Source organism: Malus sylvestris, chromosome 1 (assembly GCF_916048215.2).
Source record: "Malus sylvestris chromosome 1, drMalSylv7.2, whole genome shotgun sequence".
Lineage (NCBI taxonomy): Eukaryota > Viridiplantae > Streptophyta > Magnoliopsida > Rosales > Rosaceae > Malus > Malus sylvestris.
Window position 1 is genome coordinate 3,628,606 of NC_062260.1, and position 11,669 is coordinate 3,640,274.

Consider the following 11,669-nt stretch of genomic DNA (forward strand, 5'->3'; position numbering starts at 1 on the left):
GCCTTTGAAGATTCGTTCATCCGTTGGTCAAGATTAAGCCCAACCGCCCCCTTGAAGAAACCATTCGTACACCACTGTTCGTCCTAAAGATCAAGCCCTGACAGTCCTTTGGATCAGCAGCCCATCCACAAATCAACACCTTACGAAGATGGAATCAGAGGATCAAATTGTAAAAGAGATTGTAACCCCAAAATTAATACAAAATATTATTTTGTACAAATGTTCTTGTCTCATTCATCGTAGAAATATTTGTGTTTACAAATTTGGCATGCCTGGTGGGATAATCTCTACCTCTCATCTCTTTCTTCGTTAAGGAATTCGAACACACCTCAAAATCAATGGCATCAAGCAAGGGACAAGCCATTCTTGTAACCACCAAGGGAAGGATCCTGAGCACTTCCGACGGGAATGGACAATCTATTGGCTCCATAACCGCTCCTCAAGATGTCACTTCAAAGTTTGTGCCACTAAGGGAGCAAGTGGAACATCGAAGGCGCGAGTCCATCATCAACCTGACCTCACTAGGGGCACCGAAGCATGCTGCTGAGGTGCAAAAGATAACATCCCAAAACGGCCAACGGGGTTCTTCGTCAGCACCCTGGATGTCTGAAGGAAAATCGTGTCTATTGGTTGCACAAGTCATGACCATTGGCGTTACCTCCATTGAACAATTGGCTCAAATAGGTGAAGCAATTGCAAGGTTCACAAAGACCGCGAAGGAGAAAGACCTGCAAATCACCGCACTCATCAACTGATTGGAGGCCCAGGATGATGAAAAGGTTAACCGCGACCCAAAGGTTGATCCACTAAAAAAAGAAGCCGACGAAGAAGAGGAGCTTCTGGTGGAGAAAGTCGAGGAGAAGCCAGACTAAGCAACGACACTCATAGGCTCTTTTTCCATACAACATATCCAGGACATGATTGCTAACACCGTCAGAACACAGGTGGAAGGCACTTCGCATGATGCACTGTTGTACTCAAAGCCATACACCAAGAGGATTGATAGCTTGCGGATGCTGACGGGGTACCAACCACCAAAGTTTATGTAGTTTGATGGAAAGGGAAACCGAAAGCAACATGTCGTTCATTTTGTTGAGACTTGCAACAATGCAGGGACTGAAGGAGACTACCTCACAAAGCAGTTTGTTCGCTCTCTGAATGGGAATGCGTTCGACTGGTACATGGACCTAGAGCCTGAGTCCATCAACATCTGGGAGCAGTTGGAGCATGAATTCCTTAACTGCTTCTACAACACCTGCCACACTGTAAGCATGTTGGAGCTCACAAATACAAAACAGTGGAAGGATGAACAGTTGTTGACTACATCAACCGATGGCGCACTCTAAATCTTAACTGCAAAGACAAACTCTCGGAGACCTCCTCGATTAAGATGTGTTTTCAAGGCATACAGTGGGGATTACACTACATCCTTCAAGGCATCAAACCATAGACCTTCGAGAAGTTAGCCACCTGCGCCCATGACATGGAGTTAAGCATCGCCTATCATGAGAAGAAAGAACTGATCGTTGACTACAAGAACGACAAATTTTTTGGGCCAAAGGTGGATAAGGCTACATGGAAACCCACCAAGGAAGCAATGACAGTCAACACAACTCCCGTCAAAATATCTACATGAGGCAAGGCGATTCAAACCGAAGCTTTTTGTGATCAAGAGATGTGTAGAGGATGATGAAATTACAACACAAAGATCATCTGTTGCCATCACGATGCGTGATTTCTTCCCGATTTCTTCAATCACTCGGTCAAGACTCCTTGCTATGAAGATTGCAAGGAATGCCTCTCCAAGATCGTTTGACAAATTCACGAAGCTCCTCGTTCGCACGAGCCTAAAAGGTGACAACCAAAACTCCTTGTCCGCACGAGCATAAAAGGCGACAACAAATGCTCCTTGCCTACATGAGTTGAAACTGCAAATGGCACCAAAACACTCCTTGCCTGCACAAGCTGAAACTGCAAACAACACCAAATCCACAACAAATGTCCTGGCCTGCAAAAGCATAAATTGCGTACGACACAAAAAGAAAAAAAAAGTATTTGAACTACGTTATGACTTGATCTCTTATTTGAAGGGTATGTAGGCAGCTCGAACATTCAATTTCGAGTTCAGACACATCAAAAGAAAAAAAAAAGGGTTTTATTAAAGGCGACTAATGAAAGTCAATTTCATTACAAAAATAAAAATAAAAATTACAGTTTCTTAAAAATATATATATATATATATATGTAAATATTTTCCTTTTCGGCCCAAACAACTGGGATGGCCTCTTGGATCCCCTAGAGCTCAATCTCCTAACTTGCGGTGCTCAGTTCTGGATGCCTTGGTCCACGTCCTCAATCGTGCCATATTCAATCTGTAGAGCCCAACAAGCATATTTGTAGGCCCACTATGCGGTCACCAATTTGCGAGCCCAAAACCAGCCCCCTTGTCAACTCCGAAACCGAATTCAAAATGCTCCAGCACCAGCTCTGCTGATCGTTTCAGATAATCAATGATTGCTTCTTCAAGGTCTCCGATTTCGACATGCTCCACGGTTCTGACGTCCACTACCGCTGCTGGCCTCGATTTTACTAATTTGACCACTGGCTTCGTCGTCTCCATCAGAAGCTCAATGAGATGTACAAAAGCAACAACTTTATCATGCGCTTGAAGGACAGTGTCACTTGGGATTAGATCTAAGTCATCGCCGTGTGAGACCTCCCCACCGCCTCTGTTTATTCTCTCTCTGAAGCTCAAGAATAAAAAAAATGGCGCATTTCTCTCTGCTGGGTATAAGTTTCTACCCTGTTGCTGGGTTACCGGGTACGGTAATAGGAGCAGAAGAGACCACCTCGCACGCGAGGGAGCTCAACTGTACACCCATCTGGGCCCATTGCTACTGAAGGTTTGAATAATGGTTTTAATTTGGATGACTTCCTTCTTTGCAAAGTGGGAGTTGGAATGCTTTTATACAATCTGCAGTGATGGCAAGTTTGAGCTGCTTTGCCTCTGGAACACCTCCAATTTCTTCATCTTCGTCTTCGGAGGTGGAAACTTCACCCTGCTCTACTTTTGGAACGTCTCTGATTTGTTTATCTTTGGCTTTTGCCACACCTACATCCGCCGTGATCCCTTCGATGGCTTCGATCAGTTTGGCACAGGCTTCAGCAACGACGCCGACTTCTTGAACCACTTATGGCAATGCGACAAGGATTTTGATCCACCAGCGACAAATCTACCAAACCCCGTGCCGTCTCCGTTTTCATGGAGCTCTTCATCCATGTTTTCCATTCTACCCTTATCATCTAGTGAGATCTTCATGGGCAGCTTGTTTCTCTCTAAGATTGAGCAGCGCTGCCTTCTCCTTCTCTCCTCCAACTTCTTTTTCTGTCTCCTTGCCTTCTTCTTCAACAGCGAAAACCTCTTTACGGCTATGCCATATTCAAGCTCGGTCACTGGACTTGAAGGTTGTGACTTGGATTGGTGTCGCTGACTTGGCTTGAAGTTGTGACTTGGGTTGGTGTCGCTTCGCCGCATCTTGGATGCCTGGGGACTTCCTTCCATTATTGTTGCCTAAGACAAAGAAGTAGGCTGCGGTTACTAGAATCACGGATGGCGCTCTCAACTCTTTGGCCTTCATTCGATCATCAACCTCCTCACAGATGTGCTCCATCTTCAAGCTCTCCAAACTCCACTACTCCAGCTCTCCAAACTCCACAGCTATAGCAGCAGCATCCACCAACTACCTCAAGCTTGTCACTCTAGCCACCATGGTCAAAATCAGCGAGGAACTTCAGTGACTGCTGTCAAACAACTAGTCGGTTGTGAAACTCAACGCTTTGCACTAGCTCAGGCTCGTCATTCTGGCCACCATGATCAAAATTAGTGAAGAGCTTTAGTGACTATCGTCAAACAACTAGCCGGTCGTGAATCTCGACGCTTGATGATCGGATCATATTTATATATATTTTTACTTCAAATTCACTCGTCTTTTCTTGGTTAGTTCCTTATATTTTTGAGCTATTTACGTTATTTTTGTGTTTATAGGATCTGTTATGCAAAGAAATTAAAAATAGCACAAATGAGTTTTAAATAATAAACAGAAAAGAGAAGAACATGGGGTGCCCACTATGAAGTGGGGTTTGGCAGGTGGAAGAATAAAAGACAAGAGCAGACACGGGCAGAAGATGGAAAGAAAAACAGAAAATAAAGAAATGGGAAGGAAGTGGAGTGCAATTGGGACGGAAAGGAAGACTCACAGCACAAACAGAAAAGAAAAGAATAAGAGAAGAGACGGAGCCAGTGCGCAAGGAGCAGCGGGTACAGAAGGATAGAAAGAAAAGAAAACAAATAAAATAAAGTGAGTGGAGAGGTGAGAGCGCGCAGGGAGAGACAGTGGGAGCTGACGTGAAGACAGACTGGCGGGGGGGAAAATTGAGCAGAAAAAGAAATAAGGAGGAAGAAACGGGGAGAGATTGACGCGGGGAGAGAGGGAACGCGGAAAGGAAAGAAAAGGGGGTTGTCAGGGAGCACAACGCCAGGAGGTCAGAGGGCAGATAGAAAAAGAATAGAGAGAGAAGCAGTAGTCCACACTCGGACTGGCGAGCAGCTGGAGGTCAGCGAGAAAGAACGAAGAAAAGGCACAGAAAAACAGAAGGCAGCAAGCTGCCTTCTCTCTCGGTTAAATCTTTCCAAACTTATATTTTATTTCTATTTCAATAATGTGTAACTAAATTTATTTTGGCTAGAGGTTAATTCAAAGCCATGAATATATTTGTAATATGAATTGATTACCTTCAGTTGTGATTTCTGAGTTGTGATTTAATTTTCTTAACTGCTTGATTGATAACTTATTTTTGTATGTCGATTAAGAATGCATACTTAATTTACATGCATGAATTTGATGCTAGAATATAAGTGAATTTCACCTAATCGTTATGAACTTATATTCACAAGTAGTGAAGGTTGTTATCCACAATCGTGTTAAGTGAATTCTAGGTTGGATTAACATGCGTATTCCATAGTTATGAATGCCTAGTCAATGTTTATGATTTCCGTTGAACTTAATGATCTTTGTTGAATGTCTCTATCATGCGTATTCCATAGTTAGGGACTTTGATGAGGAATAATTTGGTTGTAATGCGTATTCCATTCAATCCAACGAATCTAGGGAAATCTAAGAGTTAATTTAAGCGGACCTAATTAACTTGGAACATTGTCATTCACAATTTATTGAAAGAACAACTGAAAATCAATTTAGGTTGCATATGTGTCATGTGTGGAGAAGAACCCTCTAGCTAGTCCGTCACCTATCCTTTCACCTTAATTTCATGCTTTTGTCAACTCTGTAATTTATTTAAGTTTAATTTACTTCTCGTCAAAACCAAACCCCCCCCATTATTAAATTATATTATTTAGTTAGTTTTCATTGTTGTTAGTCTTTTAATTCAATTTCCGTCCATTTCAGTGCCTAGTGTCTAATTTGATTGTTTTCATTATTTTGAGTCATTCTAAGTGTGTTTCGAGTTATTAGAGTTTTTAGCCTAGTTTTGTGTCCTTGAGTCTTGTTTAATATTTTTAAATTAATTTAGAATAGATTAGCAATCCCTCCTAATCCCCGGCCTAGAACGATACCCTACTTACATCTATACTACAATTGTCAAAAAGAGGGTTTAATTTGTTTGTCAAGTAATTCTCACATCAAATTTTGGCGCCGTTGCCGGGGATTAGGAACTTTGCTAATCCCTTGGTTCTTTTCTTTTTGTTTAGTTTGTTTTTGTTTTAGTTTCTGACTTAGTTTTGTTTTCCTTGTTTTGTGTTACTTTTGATATTTGATTTAGTTTTCTTTGATTTCAGGGTCTAGAGAAGTAAGACATGGATTTTGCTAACATTCAAGCTCAATTGGCGAATCTTACTTCTCAATTGTCACAGATTGCCGGAAGGACCACAATGCCAAGTGTCCCTACATTTGATGTGCCCTATGGGCAAGGATATCAACATCCTCAATTCACTGTGAACGAAGATGCTTGGGGTTATCAAGGCTATGATTAACCAAGCAACAACATGTTTTCCAACGCTTACAATTCGGCTTGGAGAGATCATTCAAATTATATGTGGGGGGAACCTCAACAATTCCAACAAGATGGATATTGTCAGCAAGAGGAGGAGTTCTATTCAAAACCTATGCAATATGCTCAATCAAACTCAGGTTCGTCAATAAATTATAATCAAATTCTTAATGAATTAAATTGTTTGGTGCAGGGCTCACAAAATCAAGCCAAGGAGGCTCAACAAGATGCATATTGGCAGCCATATGACGAGTTCTATTCAAGACCTATGCAGCCACCACAACATCCCCCACAACAATTCCAATCAAATCAAAGTATGCCCGTGAATTATAATGAAATTCTTGAAGGACTAATTTCTTTGGCCCAGGGTTCACAAAAAGAAGAACAATTGCCGCCATCGGAAGAGTTCTATCAGTGGCCATATGAACCGTCACAGCCACCACAACAATCAACCCAATTCAATTCAGGTATGTCCTTGGATAATGATACACTTAATAAGTTACTCACCTCTTTGAATCAGGGAGTAGAAAATCAAAACCAGGAGATGCAAGACCGAGTCAAAAGAGTGGACGAATTGGAGATGCAAGTTGGGCAGATTGTGGAATTCATGGCACAGATTCGAGATCAAAGTGAACTTTCCAACTCAAACATTGCAAATTCAAAAGCAGAAAGTGAAATCGATGAAGCCATCACTTTGGAAGGTGACATGAAGGATGAAGCTGTCCCAGAACCATCCAAACACAGCCCGAACATGGATGAATTGCTGCTGCAAGCAAAAGAGGAGGAGGACGACCTGGGCAGTTTAGAAGAATTCTTGCTGCAAGCTCCTCAAATCCCTATGTCATCCAACTCAGGTGAGGAAGTTCTAAATTCACTTCATTCTAACATTATTCCACCGAATGTCCTTTGTCCTTGCAGGTTTTTGATTCCAAATATCAAAGAGAGTGAAAAAGACATTGTGGAAGCTCTTCCAAAGGTGCAAAGTGATATCCCAATTCTTGGTGCACCAAAACAAGTTTCCGATGGTATTGAAACGTTCAAAGAACCTTGCACACCAAGAAAAGGGATTCAAGAAAATGAAGTGGTTGAAGCATATCAAGAATACATCCAAGAGGCTGTGCATGAGACAATCAAGCCCAAAGCAGTTGAGTTTGATGACACGGGACAAGCCACAACCATCATAGTAAACCTGGCCAAGTTCAAAGTCCCGGAAATGTTCAAAGATGTGGTGTTTGTCATTGAGTTTGTGTCGGAAAAAGAAAGTAAGCCATCTTCTCCAATTTTAATTTAAATTTATACTAACATGTTTCTGATTTTGATGATTCAGGCACCCACTCTTGAATTTAAACCATTGCCGAATCATTTCAAGTATCACCTCCCATTAAAAGATAAATTCCATGCTTTGGAGCCGAGGGGAGTTTAAAGGAAAGATTCGTCCGGCTAAAGACGTTAAATCAAGCGCTTCTTGGGAGGCAACCCAAGCATTCAACGAAGGGAGACTTTGGAATCGCTAACCAAATCAGATTTGCATTCTTACACCCTTATCTTTACTGCTTTCGTTTTGTTTTGATTAGTTAGTTGTGTTATTTGGTTGATTTCTGTGAGTTTGTGTTATTTAGCTTAAGTGTGGGGGCAGGTTAAACAAAGTCTTTTTACATTAATTTACATATTAAAAAAAAAAAAAGAAAAAAAAAAAGAAAACATAAAAGTAAAAATATTTTACAATGATGTGTAACCTAATAGCATTCATTGGTCAGGTAGTGCTTCAGTAGTCGGCGGAGCTTCAGCAGTCGGCGGGGCCACAGAAGGAGGAGGCAACAGAGGTTGATCAGTTGGAGCTTCGCTACGCGATGCCGCTCCAGAAGACGAAGGCAGATGCTGTTGGAACAAACCCACAAACCTCCGATGATCAAGTAAAATTTGACCATCAGTGTCTTGCAGCTGGTCAATTTTCCTCTTCATGTTTATGGCATAACTGTGTGCAAGCTTGTGCAATTGTTTATTTTCATGCTTGAGTCCTCTAATCTCCTCTTTGAGACTCTGTATTTCAGCCACCAACGATTCAACGTGACGGGTTCGAGCAAATAGGCGTTGGGCCATGTTGGACACAAAACCCGCACACTGCACGTTAAGAGCCAGAGACTCCTTAACCGCCAATTCATCAGACCGTCTAGCGAGCAGTCTGTTATCTCTTGGGGTGACAAGGTTCCGGGCCACCATCGCAGCGGTCATGTCATTTTTCATCACCGAATCCCCCACGGTAAGGGGACCGGTAGGGGATATGAAGGATGGGCGCCATATGTTGTCTGGTGAAGGCGGAGCTGCCTCTTCACCAATGTTCAAGTCAAAACGACGATCGGAAGGGCCAGACATTTTCTGAAGGTGTTGAGAAAGAAGAGATCGGACAGATTAAGATTTCGGAAGTGCAAGAAGGGAGTGTTTACAGGAGGGAGCTCAAGTGTGTTGTGGAACAAAATTAACGCCTCTATAAAAAGAAGAAATCAAAGAGGCGCTCCTCAGAGAAGCGTCATCTCGCAAATCGAAGAGTCGGGGCTCATTTCTCAAAAGTTGGATTCTTTTCTCAAAAGAGGCGTTTCATTTCTTAAAATTTGGGCTTGCTCGGAAACCACGAGCCGAACCCCGGATTTCAAAAGATCAATTTGTCCAGACGTGTCGTCACTCGTCACATGCAATTGGCAGCTTTGCGGAAATTACGGGCAGCTTTGTTAGAAAGCGCGTAATTTGTACTATTCATCCATCCACCGGCTGCCGACAATGAGTGAGGGAATAGTTCCGGTTGTGAAGAAAAGTCCTATAAGTATCTACCTTCGCCTTCCACAGCAAAGGCACACCCTCTCAGCACTTCTTCATCTCCGAGAATGTATTTCCAACACACCCTTTCGAGTCACTCAGTGTTCCTTATTCCTTGGGGTACCTCTGCAAACAACCTATCCAAAGCAAAAGTATTTCATATCATGAAGGTTGAAAGCAAGAGTATCTCATATCATGCATTCTCCATGTCCTTTTCCTTGTCTTTGTTCTAACCTGCAGGACATGGAGAAATTGCTCTCGAGTACTCGTCTTCCACTGCTGATGTACTTCCAAAGAAGCTGCCACATCTACCTGAAGAACATGTAAGGCAAGCGAAAATGATACCAGCAGCATGTGGAGACAAGGTGCAGAAGAAACAAGCAGAGAAGAATGCAGCTTGCACAATCAACCCAGTATAAGGAGTCTGAGTTGAAGAACTAGAGAAGCTGCCACATCTGCTTGGAGAACAAATAAGGAATTGAGCCTGCACAATCAACTCGAGAGCAGAAGGAATCTGAGTTGAAGAACTCAAGAAGCTTCAACAACATCGCCAAAGAGCAAAGCCTCGCCGTACAATATCATCAAATCATCACTTGCAAGTAAAAAGCTAAGTGTCACCCAGTTCAAGAGGAAAGCTGTGGAAAGTCAACAAGCACGACCAATGATCACTTATTAGTTCTATTCATTGTCTTTTATCGTGATTTTCAATTTTTTTTTTTACATTTTCTTGCGTTACTTAACTGAATTATTTCTTTTCTTTGCAGGAACTTTTGGTTATTTCCACCCTTGAAGTTGATTGCAGAATTTTAGCTTGGGGGGTCATCGCTTGGTTTTACTGCAAACTAGGGAAGTTTTCAGTCCAATTGCTTTATTTTGTTTCTTATTATTTATTTATTTTATTTTTATTTGCATTATAGTGTTTTCTGACATTGGGGACAATGTCCAGTTTAAGTTTGGGGGTAAAGAGTATAAAAATGACCAAATTGAAATTTTTTTTGTACCTTCAACTACGAACGAGTTTCATTTGTTTCCATGTTGTTACTTTTTGTTTTCTTAATTAGTTTTGTTTTCTTTTTAAAAAAAAAAAATTTAAAAAATCGGAAAATTTAAAAATCCAAAAATATTGTCTTGTTTCCCTTATTGTTTTGAATTAGATTTTTGTTAGTTTCCCGACCCAATGATATAATTGGATCAAATTTGAACCATGATCATCAAGAACTTAGTTAACATGTGTTTTGTGAAATTCCTAATTCTCTTGTAAGTTTTGTACATGTTTGACCATCTTTGAAAAACCAAATGCACATAGCCTTGTTAATGTGAAACTAAAGTATGACTTAAAGCTTCATATGTGAATTTAGTGACCATATACATCCTATGTGAGTTTTTGAGCCTATTGAAAGTGTGTGCATTTTTCATACACTCCTATTCTTTCATGTGTGATGAACTTATGTGAGATACATCTCTAGAACTTGCGTAACGATCTTTCGAAATGTTTGTCATTGATTGCATGAACTTGGAAATGATAGAGGCATTAGGTTTACCACTATGGCCCAAATAACCATGTTTCCCAAATAAAAATGATATCATTAGATTGCCAATTTGAGCCGTGTATGTTGAGTCTTTTATTTCTTATCACCAGATATGTCTACCCTTATACCTGAAACATTTTTCCTTACCCTTTCCAAGCGAGCAATGCGAGATTGTCTTATGAGAAATATTTGTGAAGTACTTTGAAGGTGTTTGGCAAAAGAATAAGTGTGGGGGTATTTCATGTTTGTATTTAAAAAAAAAAAAAAAAAGAAAAGAAAAGAGAAGAAAAGAAAAAGAAAAAGAAAGATTGTATACAAAGGAAATAAAAAGTTTTTAAAGTTTCAGTTTAAGGGTGTGGTTGGAGGTGCTAGAAGAATTGCTAGAGAGCTTGAGTTCTTATAAATCTAAAGAAAAGAATTGCTTGCAATGTAGCTTGGAACTTGTGTTTACCTATTCTTTCATTTCAATAACCCTCTCCCTAAACATCATTACATCCAATAAAAGTCCTCTTGATTTAAGTTTTGCAATTATGATTGTGGAGATGAGATCTTTATGCAAGCTTATGGTAGAAATTTCACATTTGATTCTTTGAGCGAAACACATTAAAACTAAACACATGTGTGATTGAGTGCATATCCCGTGAGAAGGTCGCTAGTTTGTATATGATGATTTTAAAAATAAAAACTTGAAATTACATTAGCATGGCTATCTCACACACTACACTTCAAGGATGATTCAAAGATTACTGCTAATATTTGAATAAGGAAGATGAACTTGGATTAGTTTGTTTGGTGCTAGCTATGGTTCTTGATGATTTGTTTTCTTGAATAAAATTCTATGAGGGTCACATAGGGGGAAACTAATGTTTTTCATGTTATTACTTTTTCATGTTTTCTTTGTTTTGCTCGAGGACTAGCAAAAGCTAAGTATGGGGGTATTTGATCGGATCATATTTATATATATTTTTACTTCAAATTCACTCGTCTTTTCTTGGTTAGTTCCTTATATTTTTGAGCTATTTACGTTATTTTTGTGTTTATAGGATCTGTTATGCAAAGAAATTAAAAATAGCACAAATGAGTTTTAAATAATAAACAGAAAAGAGAAGAACATGGGGTGCCCACTATGAAGTGGAGTTTGGCAGGTGGAAGAATAAAAGACAAGAGCAGACACGGGCAGAAGATGGAAAGCAAAAACAGAAAATAAAGAAATGGGAAGGAAGTGGAGTGCAATTGGGACGGAAAGGAAGACTCACAGCACAA

At 40.5% G+C, this 11,669-nt stretch overlaps 1 protein-coding gene across 3 annotated transcripts; it reads left to right on the top strand.

Moving 5' to 3' along the window:
* Positions 1-5,659: 5,659 nt before the first annotated feature.
* Positions 5,660-9,869, top strand: LOC126633329 (uncharacterized). 3 transcript variants are annotated; one of them, XM_050303927.1, is made up of 3 exons: positions 5,660-6,206; positions 6,434-7,328; positions 7,824-8,296. In XM_050303927.1, exons 1-3 carry the CDS (start codon positions 6,021-6,023, stop codon positions 7,892-7,894), a joined length of 1,152 nt encoding a protein of 383 aa, XP_050159884.1. In that variant the 5' UTR covers positions 5,660-6,020; the 3' UTR covers positions 7,895-8,296. The 3 variants fall into 3 exon arrangements, with proteins under 3 accessions (XP_050159884.1, XP_050159869.1, XP_050159878.1); XM_050303912.1 differs by having other exon boundaries at positions 5,660-7,328; positions 7,824-8,294; XM_050303921.1 differs by lacking the exon at positions 7,824-8,296 and adding an exon at positions 9,642-9,869 and having other exon boundaries at positions 5,661-7,328.
* Positions 9,870-11,669: the final 1,800 nt, after the last annotated feature.

Excerpts from the sequence above, each read along its gene's own strand:
- LOC126633329 (XM_050303912.1), top strand. The coding sequence starts at position 6,062 with ATGTTTTCCAACGCTTACAATTCGGCTTGGAGAGATCATTCAAATTAT. Across the intron at positions 7,329-7,823 it reads GTTTGTGTCGGAAAAAGAAA|GTAGTGCTTCAGTAGTCGGC; the intron begins GTAAGCCATCTT and ends TTCATTGGTCAG.